General features: G+C 44.0%; 1 protein-coding gene across 5 annotated transcripts in view; it reads left to right on the top strand.

Annotated features, from left to right (window-relative positions):
* LRP6 (LDL receptor related protein 6) overlaps positions 1-21,417 on the top strand; it is a gene marked incomplete at both ends in the record, with an annotated part of 111,936 nt that overhangs the window by 68,148 nt on the left and 22,371 nt on the right. For 4 of the 5 annotated variants that reach the window (XM_080705691.1, XM_080705692.1, XM_080705690.1 and 1 more), the window contains 7 exons: positions 4,147-4,363; positions 4,822-5,111; positions 9,864-10,090; positions 13,061-13,245; positions 14,032-14,358; positions 18,872-19,074; positions 21,204-21,415. In XM_080705691.1, coding sequence (XP_080561817.1) covers positions 4,147-4,363; positions 4,822-5,111; positions 9,864-10,090; positions 13,061-13,245; positions 14,032-14,358; positions 18,872-19,074; positions 21,204-21,415 — 1,661 coding nt within the window. The remainder of the gene's footprint in view (positions 1-4,146; positions 4,364-4,821; positions 5,112-9,863; positions 10,091-13,060; positions 13,246-14,031; positions 14,359-18,871; positions 19,075-21,203; positions 21,416-21,417) is intronic. The other variant, XM_080705693.1, reaches the window with a different exon arrangement.

Below are 21,417 nucleotides of genomic sequence, written 5' to 3'. Positions count from 1 at the left end.
TTATTTCATTATGTTGCTTCCAGCCAGGAGAGGGGAAGGAAAGTATGTGACTGGTATCAGAGCAATATTTGGTGAAGAGGCCAGTCTCCTAGTAGGAGCTCTGTAAAAAAAAAAGTAAAGGAAGGAAATAGACTTTAGAAAGTAATCATTGTAATTTGTTTAAAGAGAATTATTCTGGTTCTTTAGATGCAAAGTCTCAGTCAGATTTTGGTTAAGCTTTTGATCCCTTAATCTCGTCAGAGAATCCTTTTAATTGCTTCCATGTACGTTAACAACAAAAATGATAAAGAATATTTATTCGTAATAGCAATATTAACATTATTATTCAAGCACTTGCTCCTTCCTTTTCATCCCTTCATTTTCTTTTCAGTTGTAGAAAACTTCAGACATAGCAGAGTAAAGCTTGTTACGAACCCGTCTGGCGGTTGCAGAGCTTGAGTCTAGGATGTGGCCTGTCTGCAGGGAGGCGCCAACGAGATGCTGGCGCGATTCTCATCAGTTTAACTCTTGCCTTAATGCCACCACTTTGAGATAGCTTAAAAGAATTAGATCTTTATTCTTCTATCTCAGCTAGTGTTTTGGAATGTAAACATGTAGCTGTGACTTAACAAAAATCACTTCACCCTATACTAGAATTCAGTATGGCATAACTAGGAGGACGCAGAGACCACACGGAAGAGCTTTGCTTCTCGGGCTTCAGTGAGTGAGGGCTGCTGGGCAGGCTGGCCGTGCGGGCACGGGGGGCAGTGGGCCGCAGTGGGAAGCAGAGGGCGCCGCTGGAGGCTGTGCTGTGGCCTCGAGCCCCAGGCTGCGCAGTCCAGCCGTCCCCAGCCGCACGGGGCTCGCGGGAAGTGAGGTGTGACTTAAGCATAAGCACAGAACGGAGCAAGCGGCTTTGCCACATTCTCCTCAAAGCGCTTTCAGATGCTTCTCCTTGTCCTGGAGTATACACCTGCCGGGGTACTGCCTCCGCTGTCCCCTTGGCATCCCGAGTATCCTTTTCATCTTGCCCACGGCATATCTTTCATAATCAGACATATTGTATGCATCCTTGATCCCATGCCTTTAAGACGTGCTATTTCTTTTATTCTGGAAAACCCTTCTCTCTGTCAAAATGGTAATTCCTCAAAATGGGTTTCAGTTACTGTGTCTGAAGTTTTCCAGGTCACCTGTGGGCCAGAAGAGGGTGTGTGTTTGCGGTTTTAATGTGATGCTATTTACCTCCCTGGCTAGGTTGTTAAAATCCCGGAGCTGAAGAGGCCCTGTTCTAAACTGTTAGCATCATTGTGTCTTTCGTGGCGATTTGCACTCATCACATATGTTTAATTGTTGCTTGATTTGGGGGAGATGGGGTGGCAGTCTAGTCTAATAGAGCTATAGAAGTAGACACCAGTCATTAAACTATCAAACTGCTATGTACAGTTTCAGTTAAGTAGCAAAAGCAGACAATAAAAATGGGGGACCATGTGGGATTAAAGCGTAGGCCTGTCGTTTTTCCCCTATTGCCAGAATACAGCAAGCTCTCTGTTGCTCCTGTTCTTCAATTTAACAGTGTGTAGATGGTTTTTTTTTGTATCCTTATAGCCTTTTGATTTTATTTTGAAGCACTGCATTCTAATAAAGCTATTTCCATTTAGAGACTATAGTATTTAAATTACTTTAAACCAGCATTTACCAGACACCTGTGTACATCTGATACTGTGTATCTCACAATATTTTGTTCAGTCCTTAAATAGTTGAGTGGTGGTAGTGGCTCCTTCACCATTTTACACGAGAGGAATTGTCTGAGGACATCCAGTGAGTGACAAAGGTATATTTGAAATCCAAATTTCTGCCACAGTAGCATTTGCTGGTCATGCAAGATTCCCTCTCTTTAATAGGAAACATGGGATGAACTTGGGTACCTGCTCTTCTAAAAGTCACATTCTATTTAGATACGTAAACAAATATTTGACTCTTTTTTTGCCTCTTAATACTTTTAAATGCTATTTTGGTTTTTGATCCAGAATAATTGATACAACATATCAGCCTGGCATGGTGGTGTACACTTGTAATCCCAGTACTTGGGAGGCTGAGACACAGGAGGATTACAGTTTGCATACAGCCTCAGCTATTTAGTGAGGCACTTTGCAACTCATTGAGACCCTGTTCCAAAATAAAGAATAAAAAATAAGGTTGGGGGTGTTGCGTGGAGGTAGAATGCCCTGTGTTCTATCCCCAGTACCACAAGAAAAGGTGGGGGCTGGGGCTGATTTTGCAGTTCTGGGGCTTGAAGCCAGGGGAATTCTACTTCTGAGCTACACCCCCAGCCCTGGTTTGTTCTGAAGCAGGGTCTTGCTAGGTTGATGAGGCTGTTTTTGAACCTTCACTTCTCCTGTCTCCACCTCCCAGGCACTAAGATTAGATGTGTGCACCACCACACCTGACTTCATATTTTAAATTAAAAAGTTAATAACTTTAAAACTTTGGGAGGTTGAGATAGAAGGGTCACAGATTTGCAGCCAGCCTCAGCTACTTAGTGAGACCCTCCACAACTTAGACCCTGTTTCAAAATAAAGAATAGGGCTAAGGATGGATCTCGGAGGTAGAATGCTCCTGGATTCAATGTCTAGTACTTCAAAGAACCCCCCCCCCCCCAAATACCAACAAAAAATAACTCTAATGTAGGACTTAGAGTAATATGTAAGGCCGGGCGTGGTGGCGCACGCTTTTAATCCCCGCGCTTGGGAGGCTGAGACAGGAGGATCATGCAGGTTCGAAGCCAGCCTCAGCTACTTAGTGAGGCTCTCAGCAACTTAGTGAGACCCTGTTTCCAAATAAAATATAAAATGGGTCTGGGAGTATAGCCTGGAGGTAGAAAGCCTCTGGGTTCCACCACCAGTACCACCAAAAAAAAAAAAAAAAAAGTAATATGTAGTGGTTTTTTGTTTTGTTTTTTTTTTTGGCTTTTGGGAAATAATTTATTTAAATGCAGATTTATATAGGTGGCATTATCAAAGTCCTGTTGTATCTGATATAGACAATAAACATTAAGTTTCTCTTCATGAGAAATTAGATATTTATTTGAAATCATTATCCTGGGCTCTCATGTTATAATCTGTGTATACATTGTCACAGTGTTGCCAGGAGGGCCAGACTTGAGTCCCAGTAAACCAGGTCTGGCCTCTTGTCCTAGATACCAAATGAAGATGGATTGAGAAGTTAGGAAGGGGATGTGTGCACTGCGGCTGTATTGGGAAGACAGGAACCAGGCATCCTGGGCCTATCTTTGTGGTATTCACATGAGCTTTGGGGTTGAATAGGGAAAGTACTGAGACGGGGGCAAGGGCAGTCTTGGTGAGACTAGTCTGGTTGCTATAATCTCAGGACTGGCCATGTGGGGTTGTGGGCAGCAGTAAGAAAACTGCTGTTGCCTGGGGTAGTTTCAGCTCGTCACCAGATGTTTATATATTTTTTATTTTTATTGTGGGTCTGGGGATGGAACCCAGGGCCAATTTGACCTCCAAGCTACACCCCCTGCGCTATTTTTTTTATTCTTTATTTTGAAACCAGGTCTCACTGAGTTGCAGAGGGCCTCACTAAGTAGCTGAGGCTGTCTGCAAACAGCAATCCTCCGGTCTCAGCCTCCCGAATGCTGGAATTACAAGCGTGCGCCACCACGCCCGGCTTAACAGATGTTATTGATCATGTCTGTTGTTCTGTGGAGAGAGTAACTCAGATCAAAAGAGTAAGATGGCATTAGTTCCTTCAGGTTAGTGCAGTGGCTCCGGACTTCAAGTGCCGCTCTGGCAGTTTGGAACGGGGCATTGTAAAAGCTGCAGTCCTCAGCAGTCTTGAAAATGCCTTAGTTGTTCTTAGTACCTTCAGCCTTGAGGGGGAGAATGACCAGCTTTACCCAAGCAGTAAGGTAATAGGAGACGATGCAAACTAAAGGCAGAGGTTCTTAAGCTTGATCCTGCTTTTGGTGACCTGCAGAACATCCATGGGCCCAAGTGAAGAGTCTGTGCTTCTAAGTCCTCGGGACACTAGGAATAACTAGGGTGGCTCTTGGATTTTTTACAACAGGCAGTTGGATTTGTCCTTTTAAAATATACTGGAGGGATAAGTACCCACCTCATCATCTTCCTTTTCCTCAAATTTAAACAGGTTATGAATACCGATGGCACTGGAAGGCGAGTGCTAGTAGAAGACAAAATCCCTCACATATTTGGGTTCACTTTGTTGGGTGACTATGTTTACTGGACTGACTGGCAGAGGCGCAGCATCGAAAGAGTGCACAAGCAAAGTGCAGAGAGGGAAGTCATCATAGACCAGCTGCCTGACCTCATGGGGCTGAAGGCCACCAGTGTGCATCGGATCATCGGTAAGCAATTCCAGGACCTTAGAAATAGACACTAGTCGTGAGCGGAAATGGAGATGGAACAGTTTGTAGAAGGGCAATGTAAGGCAGCTATTTGAGGCAATGCGGAGCCATCTTTCGCTCCTTGATGTTGGCGTAGTATTCTGGACACCCAGTTTGAATTGTAGGGATAAATACACATGCATAGACACTCGCACCCCTTCATCAAAATAATTTGTGTCACAGGAGTAATGCGGCACTTACCTTAAAGCTTACTGCGGGTGTAAAGAAAAGCATTTCCCATCCTTTTCTGCCCTGTAAATCCTCATACAGAAGAGAAGAGACTTGGAACTGCAGATTGGGAGCAACCTAATGATCGGTCTTTATGAACCACATGTGTGCTCATTTTTAAAAGTGAAGTGTGGTGGTGTGTTTTCAACACGTTTGTTCTTCTCTTCACTTTGTAACTCAATTCCTTTTAGGCTCTAACCCCTGTGCTGAGGAAAACGGGGGATGCAGCCACCTCTGCCTCTATAGGCCTCGGGGCCTGCGCTGCGCCTGCCCCATCGGCTTCGAGCTCGTCAGTGACATGAAGACCTGCATCGTGCCAGAGGCTTTCCTCCTGTTCTCACGGAGAGCGGACATCAGGCGGATCTCTTTGGAAACAAACAATAATAACGTGGCCATCCCACTCACTGGTGTCAAAGAAGCGTCCGCATTGGATTTTGATGTGACAGATAACCGAATTTACTGGACTGATATATCACTCAAGGTTAGCAAAGGATTGGAGTATTAAAGCTGAGGACTAAAAGCGATCCTCTTGGGTTTCTGAATATTCATGCTGTGATCCGCTTTCCTCATTGCTTGAAAGGCAAAGTTCAACCGAAACCCTAAACCTTTGAAAGCAAAGAGGAAGGCCCATTTACAATTTTATTAGATGCCCTTTTATGTGCCAGTCTTTGCTAGACTTTTCTTTATTTTTTTAATTTATTTTTATTGGTGCACTGTATTCATACATCATATTGGGATAAAAAAAAACTTTTGTAGACATACATGCACACATCACCCAGTTAGCCCCTACCTGATCCCCACCCCGTTCCCTCCCCATTCCTTCTTCCCATGCTTGGCTTAGTGGTTGACATCTAGTATTATAGCAATTTATCCAATATTAACAATGATAATCTCACATAGCAGTTTCATTTGTCTGATACCAAGCTTTTGATGACTTAAAGATAACATTTCAATATTTCTTTTTGCTTTCTTTCTTACCAGAGAATATTTTTTTTCTTTTTTTTAGGTGAAACTATCATATATTTTTCAGAAAAAATCTATCCTAATATGAAATATGGACTCTAGATACCCAAAACGATCTCGAAAAAGAACAAAGCTAGAAGATGTATATTTTCTGATTTCAAACCTTATAAAGCTACAATAATTGAAACAGTGTAGTACTGTTCTAAAGGCAGATATATAAACCATTGGAGTTAAAGAAAGCCTAGAGATAGATTCTTCCATATATTGTCAAGTTATTTTTGACAAGGTTTCCACGAACATTTGGTGGAGGAAATAATTATCTTTTAACTTAATATTGTTGAAAAATAATTACATGAAAAAGAATAAAATTGGACCCTTACCTAACACCATATACAAATATTAACTCAAAATACATAAAAGACATAAATAATCTTAAGACTATAAATTTTTAGTAGAAAATCTGGGTCATAAAACCTCACAACACTGAAATAGGCAGTGATTTCTTGGATATAATTTCAATGGCACAGGCAACAGAAGGGTAAACAAACTCCCTAAAAAAAACAATATTGTATATCCAAAGACAATGTATACAGAGTTAAAAGTTACTGATAGAATGGGATAAAATATTTCCAAATGCTATATCTGAAGGTATATTAATATTCCAAATATAAATCCTAAAAATTAGCAACAATAAAAGCAAACAATACAATTTAGAAATAGGTAGAAGACTAACATAAACAATGAATCTTCAAAGATATCCAATCTTAGTTGTCTGTTGGATGGAAAATCTTGTTTCTCTGGTTCTGGTGTGTGTTACCTATTTCTTCTTTGTAGTTGATCTCTTTTAGTATTTTCTCTAGTGCTGGTTTTGAAGACATAAATTCCTTCAGTTTCTGTTTGTCATGGAAGCTTCTTATTTCCCCATCTAATTTTATAGAAAGTTTTGCTGGGTAGGAAATTTTTGGCTGGAAGTTGTTTTCTTTCAGAGTTTGGAATATGTTACTCCAAGCCCTTCTGGCTCTCATGACTTGGTTTGGGAAGTCTGGAGTGATTCTAATTGGTTTGCCTCTGAATGCCACTTGGCCCTTTGTTTTTGTTGCCTTTAAGATTCTCTGCTTGGCTTCCACATTGGTCATTTTGACAATTATGTGGCGTGGGGATCCTCTTCTCCGATCCTGCCTAAAGGGAGTTCTATAAGTTTCCTTGACCTGTGTTTCCTGGAACTACTGCATCCTTGGCTGTGAGGCTGGCGTATCTCCTCTCTGGCTCTAAGCTCTGTTCTGAGTTCCCCTCCTCTCTTGGGTCTGGTGCTGCAAGGGAAGATGGCGCCCGTGCCGCTCCGTGTAGCGGCTCCGGCTGCAGCACCACGGTCTGTTTCCTGGACCTCTTGCTCTATGTTTGGAAAATTTTCTGCTATTACTTCCTTGAAGAGATTGTTGATCCCTTTGGTTTCACCTCCTTTTCCCTCCTCTATTCCAATTATTCTTAGGTTAGCTCTCTTAAAATGGGCCCATATTTCTTCAATGTCAGATTCCTGCTGTAGGCTTTTTTTTTTTAATTAGAAACTATGCATTCATTTTTGGAGTGATCATCTAGGAGCGAGATTCTATTCTCCATGTGGTCCAGTCGGTTGTTTATACTTTGAATTGAGGCCTTTACTTCATTGATTACATCCTTTATCTCTTTTTGGCTCTCTGAATTCTTTTCGAAACACCTCTATTATTTCTACAGTTATTTTCCTGATTTGATCTCCTAGAAATCTCTGAATTTATATTTTATCCAGGTTCTGAAGTTGTGGGGTTGTGGGCATTCATTGCTCCATTGTTATTTCTCTTTCCCATGATTTTGGAAGTTTGTGCCTTCTCTGGGTTCTTCTCTGGGTTACTACGACTTAAGGTGCTCTGGATCTCGAGTCTGTGGTATCTCAGTCACCACTACTCCTTTACTAGGTTGTATCGCAAAGTCTCAGATCCAGGGAGTCAATCGAGGCTGCTTTAGACCATGGGGGGGTGCCAGGTTGGGCATTCTCCTGCTGGGAGTTGTGACTATGGTGTGATATCTCTGCCACCGCCACTCCACTGGGTCAAGTTCCTGGGAGTGCGGTACTGGGATTTCTCCTCTAGGGGCCGCAATTTGACTCACTGTTGTTGAGTGTGCTGATGGAGCTATAGTGGACTCAGTGAATTCGCTGCTGCTGCCGGCGCCGGTGACAATATGGCACCACTGTCACACCCTCGGCCGTGAGGCTGGCGTATTTCTTCTCTGTTTTTGAGCTCCACTCTGAGTCCCTGCAGGGTGTATTGAGCCCAGCCCCTGGGAGCTTTAGACGCTTCCTGTGCCAAGAAATCGGCTGAATTCTGCCCGGCTGATCCGCAGCCGCTCACCTCGGCTCGCTGTCTGCCGCTCCTCTCTGGAGCCTGGTGGGTTGTTGAGTGCGTTGGTCTGGTGCCATCCAGTGAGCTCGCCGCTGCCGTTGGCAGTATGGCGCTGCTGCCACGTCCTCGGTCGTGAGGCCGGCGTATCTCCTCTCTGGCTCTAAGCTCTCTTCTGAGTTCCCCTCCTCTCTGGGGCCTGGTGCTGCAAGGGAAGATGGCACCCGTGCCGCCCGCACTGCGGCTCCGGCCGCAGCACTGCAGTCTGGTTTCTTTCTGTGTCTCGTTTTTCCAGCCCTCTTTTTCTCTGTCCCTTGTATTTACATTCTTTGTTTCTCTGCTGATGGTGTTTTCTGGCTATGAAAGGCGCTGGTTTTGTGGTAATAGAGATTGGTTGTTAGTGGGGCTTGTAAGCCCTGCTTTTCTCCGTCGCCATCTTCCTGGAAGTCCCTAGACTTTTCTAAATGTGCAAGACATCATCTGTCTCCACTTTGTTGCTGTGTGACCCAGGGACATTCTGCCCCTGAACTGTTTTCTTTCTTATTTTGAAACGGTGAGTTGTGGAGGGCCTGTCTAAGTTGCTGAGGCCAGCTGCAAATCTGCAGTGCTCCCATCTCTGCATTCCAGGTTCTAGGGTCGGAGGCGTGGGCCGCCGTGTCCCGCCGCCTTGTCGTATTTAATGATGAATGGCATTACCAGCAGTTAACTTAGTAAACAGTGTATGTTTCCTATAAAGCAACTAACGGATGCTTGACTCTGGAGTTATTTTAAACAAAATATTGAAATTTGACAGAGCTAGAAATGACAATTATGAATTCAGTATCCTTTTATTTTTTTTTACCTAGAGTAAATATTGAGAAGTATACTGGGATAGAAAGGTAAACTCCTAAACTGAAAATCTAGAGAATACTTTTACTATTAAGATAGGCTTGTTCAGATACCCTGTGTAAATTTTTGTTTAATTTGCAAACATGTAAGTTGCTGAAACCAGAGTTTGATTCCCCCCACCCCCAGAGGCATTCTATCTCTTAAGCTATACTCCTAGACCGAATATTTATTTCTTATTTGGAAGCAGAGTCTTGCTAAGTTTCCATGGCTGGCTTTAAACCTGCGTTCCTCCTGACTCAGCCTCCCAAGTACAGGATTTACAAGTGTACACCACCACGCCCGGCTCAAGAGTCAGATTCTAATGGAGTTCAGTAACTGGGTGGCCTTATAAGTTTTCTCATCTTAAACATATGCAGCCCAAACAAGATGTCACATGCCCATAATCCCAGTATTCGGGAGGCTGAGGCAGGAGGATCTTAGTTTCAAGAATAGCCTCAGCAACTTAGGCCTGTTTCAAAATAAAATTGACTGGAGTATAGCCCAGAGGCAGAACACCTCTGGGTTCAATCCTCAATTTTACATACACACACACACACACACAAAAAAAAAGAGGGAGAATGAGAATGCCTGTTTTTCAAAGCTATTGTGGTAAATGAGAAAAATCTATGAACAAAAAGTCCTTGGGACTGTGCTTGGCATCTGAAACAGGAGTGTGCCACCATACCTGTAATCCTAGTACTCGGGAGGCTGAGACAGGAGGATCACCAGTTTGAGGTCAACCTCAGTGATGTAGCTTGAAGGTAGAATGCCCCTGGGTTCAATCCCCAAGTGCCACACACACACACACACCAAAAAAAGAATAATTTTCCCTGAAGTGGCAGTAAACGCACAGCTACAATGATTAGATTGACATCAAATATTTCTGTTCTTATAAACTATGAGTTTTATTAGGAAACAGTATGCCTCCTGACATTTCTGCATTTTTCCACCTTCAACAAAAACCATACCAAACCTCCTTGCTGACGAGTGCCTTTATACTTAGGCCATGTAATATGATTTTCTTTTTGCAGACCATCAGCAGAGCCTTTATGAATGGCAGTGCACTGGAACATGTGGTGGAGTTCGGCCTGGATTATCCAGAAGGCATGGCAGTGGACTGGCTTGGGAAGAACTTGTACTGGGCAGACACGGGAACAAATCGAATCGAAGTGTCAAAGTTGGACGGGCAGCACCGACAAGTTCTGGTGTGGAAAGACTTAGACAGCCCCCGAGCTTTAGCACTGGACCCTGCTGAAGGGTAAATAACGTTATGCGTGCATTCTTACAACAACGTCACACGTTTTGAGGAACGTGGCCTCTTTATGGATTATATTCTCAACTTTTAATTCATACTAATAATCTGATACTATCGCTAGAAAGGCTTTATTTAAGACATTAATTGATTTCACTATTAGTAATTAGCTAATTTTTTGTCATAATTAACATTGAAAAGAGTGAAATAGATTTGTAATCAGCTATTGCCAGTATTTATATACTATGTAAATAGCCATTGAAGGTGTCATTAACCTGTATTTGCTTATACCCCATCTCCCCAGTAACACTAGATTACAACTCGCTGTGGTAAGCCACTAAAACAGTGTTGGGCACTAAGAAATAACTGCAATAGTGCCATCTTATCCAGTTTCACTCCCCACAGTTTCAGTTACTCGTGGGCCAAGAGTGATTAAATGAAAATTCCAGAAATAGCCAGGCATGGTGGCACATGCTTCTAACCCCAGTACCTGGGAGGCTGAGGCAGGAGGATCTGGGTTCATGGCCAGCCTCAGCTACTTAGTGAGGCCCTGTTTCAAAATAAAGAATAAAATATTGGGCTGGGGGTGTAGCTCGAATGCACACTCATGTAGAATGCCCTGTGGTTCAATTCCCAGCAACACACACACACAGAAATAAACAATTCATAAATTTCAAATAATTTGTATTACAGTATTTTTGTTTGTCTGTTTGTTTTTGGTGGTACTAGAGTTTCTGGAAACCCTTCTATCTCCAGGCTACACTCCCAGACCTATTTTTATATTTTTATTTGGAAACAGGGTCTCTTAAGCCAGCGAGGCTGGCTTTGAACCTTCTTGATCCTCCGGACTTCACCTCCCAAGCGCAGGGATTACAAGCGTGCGCCACCACGCCTGGCTGTATTACAATATTTGTTCTTTATTTTTCCTATTATTCATTGTTGTTAATCAATCCCTCTCCCTCTCTCTCTCTCCCTCTCTTTTGTGTGGTACTGGGGATGGAACCCGGGGGCATTCTACCTCCAAGCTACACCCCCAGCCCAATTTTTTATTCTTTATCCTAAAACAGGGTCTCACTGAGTTGCAAAGGGCCTTACTAAGTATCTGAGGCTGGCCACAAACCATGATCCTCCAGTCTCAGCCTCCCAAATGCTGGGATTACAAGCGTGTGCCACCATGCCCGATTGTTGTTAATCTCTTACTGAACCAAATTTATAAATGAAACTTCAGTGTAGGTAGGTATAGGAAAAAGCATATTATGTATATAATTTAGTACTATCATGGTTTCAAGCATCTGCTGGGGGTGTTTTTGTTCATGCATTTTTGGGTGCTGAGGATTGGATCCAGGGCCTTGTGCAGAAAAACAAAACCAAAACAATAAAAACTTGCATTTTAGAGTATCCATTAATTCAAATGGGAGAATTAACTGGTCATTATTATGAACATGGAAAATGTTTGGTATTTTGAGAAACTATTTACAACATCTCACAGTTTAAAACATCGGTGGTCTTTCAAAAGGCTATCAGCTAAGACATCTGAAAAAAGTCAACAAAGCTGTACATGGTGGTATACACTTTTGTAATCCCAGTACTTGGGAGGTTGAGACTGGAGGAATGACAGGTTCGCGGCCAGCCCCAGCTACTTAGTGAGACCCGTTTCAAAATAAAGAATAAAAAACAGGGCTGGGATGTAGCTCAGAGGTAGAATCCCCCCTCCCTCCCAGGTTTAATTCTCAGTACAAGGGAGGGAGGGACAGACGGAGGGAGGATGAGTGAATATATATTTACCGTATTCATAGTTTAAACGTTCCTCTGAATCACCACATTAATTCTTCTGTTAGCTAGGTACCCATCTAGTTAGAAGAACGTACTGAGGACATATCCTCTGCGCTGACACACTGTGGGTGAATATGGTGGTCTTCGCACTAAACATGAGTTGCCAGTCAGATAAATTTAGAAGTTGGAACCGAGGACTCGCGTATAGGTTGCTGTTGGCAAGTGTAAAATTTCTGTCACAGTTGTTCCTCTTTGGCTCTTAAGGTGTACAGGTGCCTGTCAGTTGACATGTTACCAGTACACAAAGCCTAGGAAAGCTGGAACTTTGAGGGAAGCATGCTCGTGCATTTGCTGCGAGGCAGCCGTCCGCTCACAGCTGGAGAGCGACGTCCTCAGGTGTTTCCTCAGAGCTGGCATGTGAAGTGCTGTCTTCGCGTCTCAGAAAGCTAGCGCACTTCTAGTTCAGGTAGAAGGGCATTTGGCTGAGCATTAGGTTCTTGTTTTAGGCTTCCCGTGTAACTGGCTTGGACATAGGAAACAAATCAGAGTTTTTTAGTGCTTTAGCCTCCCCACCTGTAAAAAGCCTGGACTCTAAGAGTGAAGTGACCATCTCAGAAACGCAGAAGCAGAAGACCGCTCTAAAACTTCCCGGGGCTCGTGGCCCGGCTGACGCTCTTCACACAGTGTCCCTGTGACAGTTCATCAGGCTTTGCCTTTGAAGGCTTGCTGCTTATTTTACGTTGATATATGCCTACATTTTGTTTTTGAGGAGAGCTGATTACACAAGGTGAACAGTAAGTTCAGTGTATAAAACATTTGTTTCTGGTGTGCAGAAACACTTAAAAACATTCTAGTCAGAAGTGAACCAGATTCTTAGACCAGAACTTCAATCGTTTGCCGTTTTTGACATTAGTTTCATAATGCCAGCACTGCAGTAAAGAAGCCATTGGTTTGCTTCCAACCCTCGGTTTGGATGGAGCAGAGTCGTTGGAAAGGCTGAGGAAAGCTTACTCACTTCCTTTTGGGGGTGTAAGAAAATAGATTTAGTTGAAAGGGACAAATTGGAAGAATAGTAACCATGATTTTACCCATTTGCTTCATTATCATAGAGTTTTGTTTAAATTAATTACAATGCATGAATACAGCTCTTTTCTCCCAGAAAATGAGCAGCAAAATGTTAACTGTCCATTGTTTTGGATTCAGATTTATGTATTGGACTGAATGGGGTGGAAAACCCAAGATAGACAGAGCTGCCATGGATGGGAGCGAGCGCACCACGCTGGTTCCAAATGTGGGGCGGGCGAACGGCCTGACCATCGATTACGCCAAAAGGAGGCTTTATTGGACAGACCTGGACACGAACTTGATAGAGTCTTCAAACATGCTCGGTAAGCTCTCCTGCCTTTTCTTCAAATTGTATATTCTTTATGCAAAAATCATTGGCTGCTATTCACTGGTTAGATACTATTAATACAACTTTTAAACTTTTTTTTTTATGGCCCTGAAGATTGAACTCAGGTGCCTTCTACCTCCTAACTACACTCCCAGTCCTACTTAATTTTATTGGGAAACGGTCTTGCTAGGTTGATGAGTCACCACTTACCGAGGCTGTCCTTGAACCTGCGGTCCTCCTGTTCAGCCTCCCAAGTACTGGGATTACATGCCCGTGCCACCAAGCTCTGCTCTTTAATACAACTTTATATAAATGTCTAGCATCTTCTGTGTTGGAATTGAATTCCTATTGTTAATAATAATGTTACTTGGATTTATATCTCTTTTGTATGCAAAAATCTTATTTTGGGGGTTCACGATGACCTTTGTAACTCCCTAAATATTGCTGAAGCAATTTTTAACCTCTAATGTATATTTCTGTCTTTTTGTGGAAGGAAGAAGTAATATTGCCCTATGTATGACAAAATAAAAGCACAATCAAAATAGTTTGTAGGGGTTTAAATAAAGCACAGTGATTTGTAGTAGGAATGAGAGTTTGAGGCAGTGGGTCATACTGCAGAAAGATTAATTCCAGAGGACCAGTCTGGTTTTAGAATTGCTTTTAAATGAACTGTTTTAGATTGCTTACAACTATACTCTTATGTTAGTTTTTTGGGCCATCAAGACACTTGTATTTTCACATATTTTCTACTTCTCCCCATCCTCTGCCTTTCTGAAAATAGGACTCAATCGTGAAGTTATTGCAGATGATTTGCCTCATCCTTTTGGCCTTACTCAGTACCAAGATTACATCTATTGGACTGACTGGAGCCGACGCAGCATTGAGCGTGCCAACAAAACCAGCGGCCAGAACCGCACCATCATTCAGGGCCATTTGGATTATGTGATGGACATCCTCGTCTTCCACTCCTCTCGGCAGGCCGGGTGGAATGAGTGTGCTTCCAGCAACGGGCACTGCTCCCACCTCTGCCTGGCTGTGCCAGTGGGAGGTTTTGTTTGTGGATGCCCTGCCCACTACTCCTTGAATGCTGACAACAGGACCTGTAGTGGTAAGCTGCATCCCTCTCGCCCCAAGCAAGCTAGAATTGGAAGAGAAAGCAGCATTTTGAACTTGCTTCATGCTTTTCTAGAGAAAAGGGGGTGAAAACCCAGAGTTGGTCATTTGCTTAGCTAAACAGGGACGGCCAGTGAGGAAGGGATGCAAATTTTTATCACTTACTTTGATGATAGTAAGTTGATATTATAGAAAAGTTTGTCTTTTTCCCTTTGTAATTAAATATTTAGTGCAAAATGTGCATAGTTTCAGAGCCACGCATCCGTGTTGTATATCAATCATTAATTTATTATATAGTAGAGAGAACCGAACAAATAGCACAGCAAAGAGAATCTCCAAATGTGACCTCCTGTCCTTTGAAGTGCGTAGAGTAGGACAAACATAAAATAACTGTATGAGGCCAGGAAGAAAATGCATGATAAATTTTAACCCAGTGTGAAAGGACAGTCAGTAGATAGGAACTAGAGCGCGCCCATCCTCGGGCACGGTAGATGGTGCTACCGCATCTTCTCATCCAGTCCCGAATCCACACTTCATTTAGGTTTTTGTCTAGTGTCTCCCTATTTTAAAATGTTGTCAAGTTATTCACATTACACTCACATGACAATGCTAACAGCAAAGTGTGTAACAGAATATTGTAGGCTAGGAGAAACCTGGCGTATGAGTTAAGTATATATGGAGACCTATACCTTGATGGACCAGCAAGAACAGACGTGTAGGTATATTGGGAAATATGTAGAGATAGGGTATGGGTCAATATGGAAGGAAGTAACAACCTTGTTACAGGATAACAAATATAATTGATTATTAAAATTGTGTTTTGTTTTGTGCCTGAGCCAATGAATCAGAAATCACTCACTTAGGAAAGGCTTTAGTCTATTCTAATATAGGCTTTACTTGTGCAAGAGAAGGGCCATAGCATATAGTTTAATGATTAGGAGGTTATATACTTTGGAGTTTATCACACATTAGCTTTTTGTTTTACATAAGCAACATAAAGTTTGAGCCTTAATTTTTCTCACTTTTAGAATGGGAATAATAATAGTAACTGCCTTATGGGGTTGTTGTAAAGACTAAGTAAGACCCATGACCTGAATTCTGGGAAGAAGACAGGGCAGCCAAAAGGTCCATACCAGCATGGCTGTGCCGCTGGACTTGGACTGCGGTGGCAGCAGTGGTGACGGGGCCTGCTGGTGGACTCAAGGTGTACTTTGAACTAGACTGACTAGAACTTCCTGATGGGCTCTTTGTGGAAAAGAGGAAGCAAGGGTGACTGCAAGAGCAGGTGTCGCAGTGAGTGGAGCACCGGAAGAGGCTGACGAGAGTGGAGCGTGGGTCTGGGAATTGCCAGGGCATTTGAAACGAGTGAGACGGGCCAGGAGCAGGTAGAGTGCAGGACCTAGCACACTCTTCTATAAAGGACCAGATGGCAAATAGTGTGGACTTGGTGGGTGTGCAGGCTCTGCTCAGGTTTGCCCAGCTGCCCACTCTAACATGAAATTAGCCATAGACAATACATTCTTAAATGTGCAGAGCCGAGTTCCAATAAAAACTTAACTGAAAATAGGCACAGACTAGTTTGGGTTTGTGGGTAATAGGTTGGTGAGCCCAGTGGAGAGAAAAGAAGGGATCTGATAATGGAAGGAGGGAGAGTTTGCAGAGGACCCTGAGAAGAAGAGCAGGGAGAATCGCGGCCCTGAAGAGAAGAGCCGAGGTTGTGCCTGGAGAGCTGCTGGCTGCCGTGGAGGTTGGGGAAGGCGAGGTCTAACTGTCCGTTGGGTGGGTAGCCTTGAGGTAATGGTGAAAGGCAGACTTGAGCAGATCGAAAATGTAAGTGAACGTGCAGTAGTGTGCGTGCATCTTCAAGAAGTCTGGCTTGGATGGGAAGAGAGGAGGCTGGGGACCAGAGCCTGGCGAGGCCTCGGGCCTCGAGCTGCGCCCGGTGCCCCTGGTGGCGCCTCCGTGCAGGTGCGCAGCGCTGCGTGTGCTCCTGTGTAAGCGCCACTTGATGTTTGTGTGGAAACGTATTGGACTCCAAGGCGTGCTACAAGAGTTCAGCACGAAGCTCTTGCTCTCAGAAGTTTTCTAACATTGTGTAGCTTGCTCTTTGATCTGTTTTGAAAGCTCCGCGAGACGGTTTTGCTTCTGTGCTCAGACCTTAACAGTGCTCCTGCTCCTTCAAGAAGGCTTGGCGAGCCCTTTATACGTAGTCCCCACCTCTCACTTCACCCCTCCCCAGTTCCTTCTTCGTACTCTCCCACCGCTCTCTCCATAGCGGCCACGCTGGTCTCACTCCTGGTTTGAAGAGTGTCAGTTACTCCTTCCTGCTAACACTTGGTGGCTCCCCTTCACCTCCAAGACTTGGCTTATTTGCATAGTGAGTCCTGGTCTACACTATTCAAGTTGCAGATTATTCTTCCACCCTGTCAAGTGTTGTCAGCCTCTTAGTCTGTGCTTTTCTTTTTTTCCAATAGTGTTTATCATCTTTTTGTGTATGATATAATTTTTATACTCCATTAATATTCCATAATTTTCTTCGTTATTACATTTATTTACTGAATATTAGAATGTAAACATCATAAAGCAGAAATATTTTTTCTCTTCATTGATATATCTTAGGTAAACATTCAAGAAATTATTGTTAGATAAATGAATGAAAAAGTTGGGTGTAGTGGGAGGCTGAGCCAGGAGGACCTCAGACTCAAGGACAGCCTATGCAGGTGATGAGACTTTTCATCAACCTAGTGGAGATCTTGTTTTAAATAAAATAGGTCTGAGGACATAGCTCGGAAGTAGACCGCCCCTGGGCTCAGTCCCCAGTACCACCAAAAAAAAAAAAAAAAAAAAAAAAAAGAGAGAGAGAGAGAAGAAGAAAACAGGATAGGTTATTATTTATTTATTTATTTATTTATTTATTTATTTTTTGGGTGGGTCTGGGGATGGAACCCAGGGGCATTCGACCTCTGAGCTTCACCCCCTGCTCTATTTTTTTTTTTTTCTTTTCTTTATTTTGAAACCAGGTCTCACTGAGTTGCAGAGGGCCTCACTAAGCAGCTGAGGCTACCCGCGAACCGCGATCCTCCTGTCTCAGCCTCCCGAATGCTGGGATTACAAGCGTGCGCCACCACACCCGGCTAACAGGATAGGTTCTAAAAAAACTTGTGCTTTTGCACTCAACAGTTTTGTTGCCTTTGAAAAAACATTGAACCTTTCTGAGCCTCAGTTTGCTCACCCTAAAAAGGAGGTAATTTGGGGGACTAAATAATACCTAGTACCTTCCTCTCAAAGAATTTAGTCTTTTTGTGTGTGTGAGGGTACTGGGGTGGAATGCAGGGGCTTTTCTACCTCCAGGCTATACTCTCAGACCTATCTTTTATTTTGAAACAGGGTCTCACTAAGTTGCTGAGAGCCTCACTAAGTAGCTGAGGCTGGCTTTGAACCTGTGCGATCCTCCTGTCTCAGCCTCCCAAGCGCAGGGATTACAAGTGTGCGCCACCGCGCTTGGCTAGAATTTTATAATCTTACTAAAAAAAAGCAAAAGGCCCTCCTGGTCATAAAATACTTGTTTTTTCACTTTTCCTTATTCTTTCAAGAAGTATTTATTGAACATTTACTGTGCCCTCGGTATTCTTTCAGCCAGTGGGTAAAATAAGCATCAATTCCTGCCCTCATCCAAACAGGGAAGTCCACACTGCTGGGTGAGTGGCGCCTGTCTGGAGAGGCGAGGCAGCAAGCTGCGGGCCACTGGAAACAGAACCTGCTGGTGGGCGCGGGCAGCAAGTGCAGAAGGCCTGGGAGGCCCTGTCTGATGTGGCGGCGGGGCACCTGGAGGCCAGTGCTGCTAGCTGGGTAAAGAGATTTGCTGAGGGAGCATTGGAAGCCAAATCGTGACTCCCTTCTTTAGTGCTGAAGGGGTGTCCCTGGCACCTTTTACCCTCTGGGCAGGGGTAAGCACACTGCACGGCGAGGCTAATGCAACATGGCCAGGTTTCAGTCCCTGCTCAGTGGAGCCACGCACAGGCGGCACAGCAATACATGTGGGCTTCGCCTAGAAGGTTATTCAGTTCTTCCCAAGAGCAACACCCCCTTAAGGTCCCAGTGAACACTGGAGCCTTGGCCACCCAGCCCTGCTTCTGTACGCTGCAGTGTTCACTGTGGCACTATGACTCTTTCACACCCTGTGATCCAGTTCTTAGATGTGGGAGCTGGGTTTAGCGTTAGTAAATTGGACAGGAGGAATTTGGGCTTTTAAAATGGCATATTCTGTGACACTTCAAGCACTGACTGGTGACTGTAAATAAGTCAAAACACCAGTTTCCTTTTAGAAATACTGATTATAATTTGTAATTGCTAATGTCTCTGAGTAGACTTTTTAAACATACATACATACATACATATATATATTGTACTGCAGCCGTCCTCTAGGAGACATGGAGGCAGGCCGATGGACTCCGGGGCCGTGCGAGGCTGGAGGTAATGGTTCAGACCTGCTCTTTTCTTTCTTTCAGCGCCTACCACTTTCCTGCTCTTCAGTCAGAAGAGTGCCATCAACCGCATGGTGATTGACGAACAGCAGAGTCCTGACATCATCCTCCCCATCCACAGCCTTCGGAACGTCCGGGCCATCGACTATGACCCGCTGGACAAGCAGCTCTACTGGATTGACTCACGACAAAACACAATTCGAAAAGCACAGGAAGACGGGGGTCAGGTAATTGAAGGCTCGGTTCAGCTCCTTTCTGAGCCCACCTGCCATGGCCTCTTGTGTGCTAGGCGAGTGCTCCACTGCTGAGCTATATCCACAGCCCTTTTGTCTTACTTGAGGCAGACTGGCCTGGAACTTGTGATTCTACTGTTTCAACCTCTCAAGTAACGGGTTAAGGGCTTAGTTCAAAATCCATTTCTTCTGATTGGTAACCTCACTAACCAACCATCCTGTTTGACTTGACTACCTAAGTGTGTACTGTGTGGAACTGAATTCCTGACTCCTGGTCACTTTCTTTTATTACTGATGATCTTTCTCTGAGCAGTCAATTATTTGACCTTGGTATTGGAATGGAAATTATATTAGGATGATTTAAGCCCATATTTAATAGACATCATTATATTGCTTGTATGTGATGGATAATTACATACATATAGACTTTGTCACTGAAATCGACGTCCATTTATATGGTCTGTTGTGTGATTCCATTAGTATGGAGTATTAGAATATTTTAAGTAGTTCGTAGTTCTGATCCCAGCTTTATCCCTCACTAGGATTTTATTTATTTATTTATTTTTTACCTGAAAGGAATGCAGAGAAGATGGTTGTTACCTGTTATATGATAGGGAATTTATAAATAACAATCATATCACTAATTACCTATTAGGTTCAGAGGACCAGAATCATATAGCACACTCTCAGGAAAGTTAAAATACCTAGTATGTGGTATTAATCCAGTAATTTCTTTTTGTAAATTGGTGAGTGTGGAATGAAAATGAGGATGTTATTAGACATTATTACATACCTCTGTTCAGACTTACTTGCTTTCTGTGTCTAAGAAGTATGAGACTGAAATTTCAATAAATATTTGTTGTCTTTATAGCAGTGGTGTTAAGTTGGATTTTGAATGTATTAAAATTTAGGGAGACTACATTACTAATTTGTGTTGTGTTGTATCTCCCAGCAAAGAGCAAGGAAGTACTGTACTTAGTGCTGCTGAAGGGTTATTTAGAGGTGGGGTCATAGGACATTCTACACGTACCTTCCAGGTAGGCAGGACTGATGCTGATAGCTAGTAGAGGGAAGTTACTATACAGCTAAGGCAAATAGTAACCTCATTAAGGTATGTTACCTCAGAGTCGTGATAAATGAAATTAATTTATTCAGATAGACAAAGTCTCTCTTGCTTGGCTTTGCAAAAATAAAAGGGGGGGGTGTGTGGGTGTGAGTCAGAAGGAAATTTGACTGTCTCTAGAGCAGGTTTCTTAATGTGGCACTGTTGGCATTTGTGTGCTGGACCACTTTTTGTTGGGTTGCCCTGTACATTCCGGGTCGTTTAGCAGCATCCCTGGCCTCTGCCTAGTAGTCGTCAGTGATGCCGCCACAGTCACAGCAGTCAGAGGGATCTCCAAGCAGGGCCACGTGTCTGTGAGGTGCAGACTGTCCCATCCCTAAGGCTCCGTCCTGCAGAGCCCTGGGAAAGAACACAAACGCCGAGTCTGCTGATGATGCTTCCTCTTTAATGCTTCCCCCTCAATGCGCACAGCAGGCAAATATATACCAGTCTCATAACCCCTCCCTCATCACCCCACCAACCCCAAGCTTCCCACAGCTAGGGCATGCACATTTCTAACCCTCTCATAGGCGGGCTGGTGGTAGCACGAGGCGCTGCGTCACTGATCATCCGTAGGGCGCCTGATAGGGCTCACTGCGCAGGCTCAGGGCACCGCCAGCCTCGTGAGCCTTGTGACTTGGCAACATGCCTAGGCGCCATCTTGAGCCACTGCCCCATCCCGGTCTAGCCGAGCGGGCCCCGACACAGACCCGCCCTGGTTGAGAGCTGCCGCTCTAGAGCTATCTAGAGTGGTTCTCACACAGTGGTCCACGGTTACAGGAGACAGCTGCTGCCTTCTCATGCCTGTCTCTGATCAAGGCATCATGGGGCCGAGGAGTAACTGATCTGTCATCAGCTCCCTTCTGCCCCAGGACTGTTTGAGATGCGGGTTAACAGAGAAGCACATTACCCCAAGTGTATCAGCAAAAGAAGCTTTCTCAGACTGAGGGGAAGCTGGATGACAGCCGCAGACTGTGTAATGTGGAGTCTGACTTTCTGTGTGGTTGTCCTCTTTCCCTAGGGCTTTACCGTGGTTGTGAGCTCAGTTCCCAATCAGAACCTAGAAATACAGCCCTATGACCTCAGCATCGACATTTATAGCCGCTACATCTACTGGACTTGCGAGGCTGCCAATGTCATCAACGTGATAAGGCTGGATGGGAGATCGATTGGAGTGGTGCTAAAGGGCGAGCAAGACAGGCCCCGCGCCATCGTGGTGAATCCAGAGAAAGGGT

The sequence above is a fragment of the Muscardinus avellanarius genome, assembly GCF_963383645.1.
Source record: "Muscardinus avellanarius genome assembly, chromosome: 11".
NCBI lineage: Eukaryota > Metazoa > Chordata > Mammalia > Rodentia > Gliridae > Muscardinus > Muscardinus avellanarius.
Note: the sequence above shows the minus strand (reverse complement) of the source record. Positions and strands in the feature narration are given on the sequence as shown.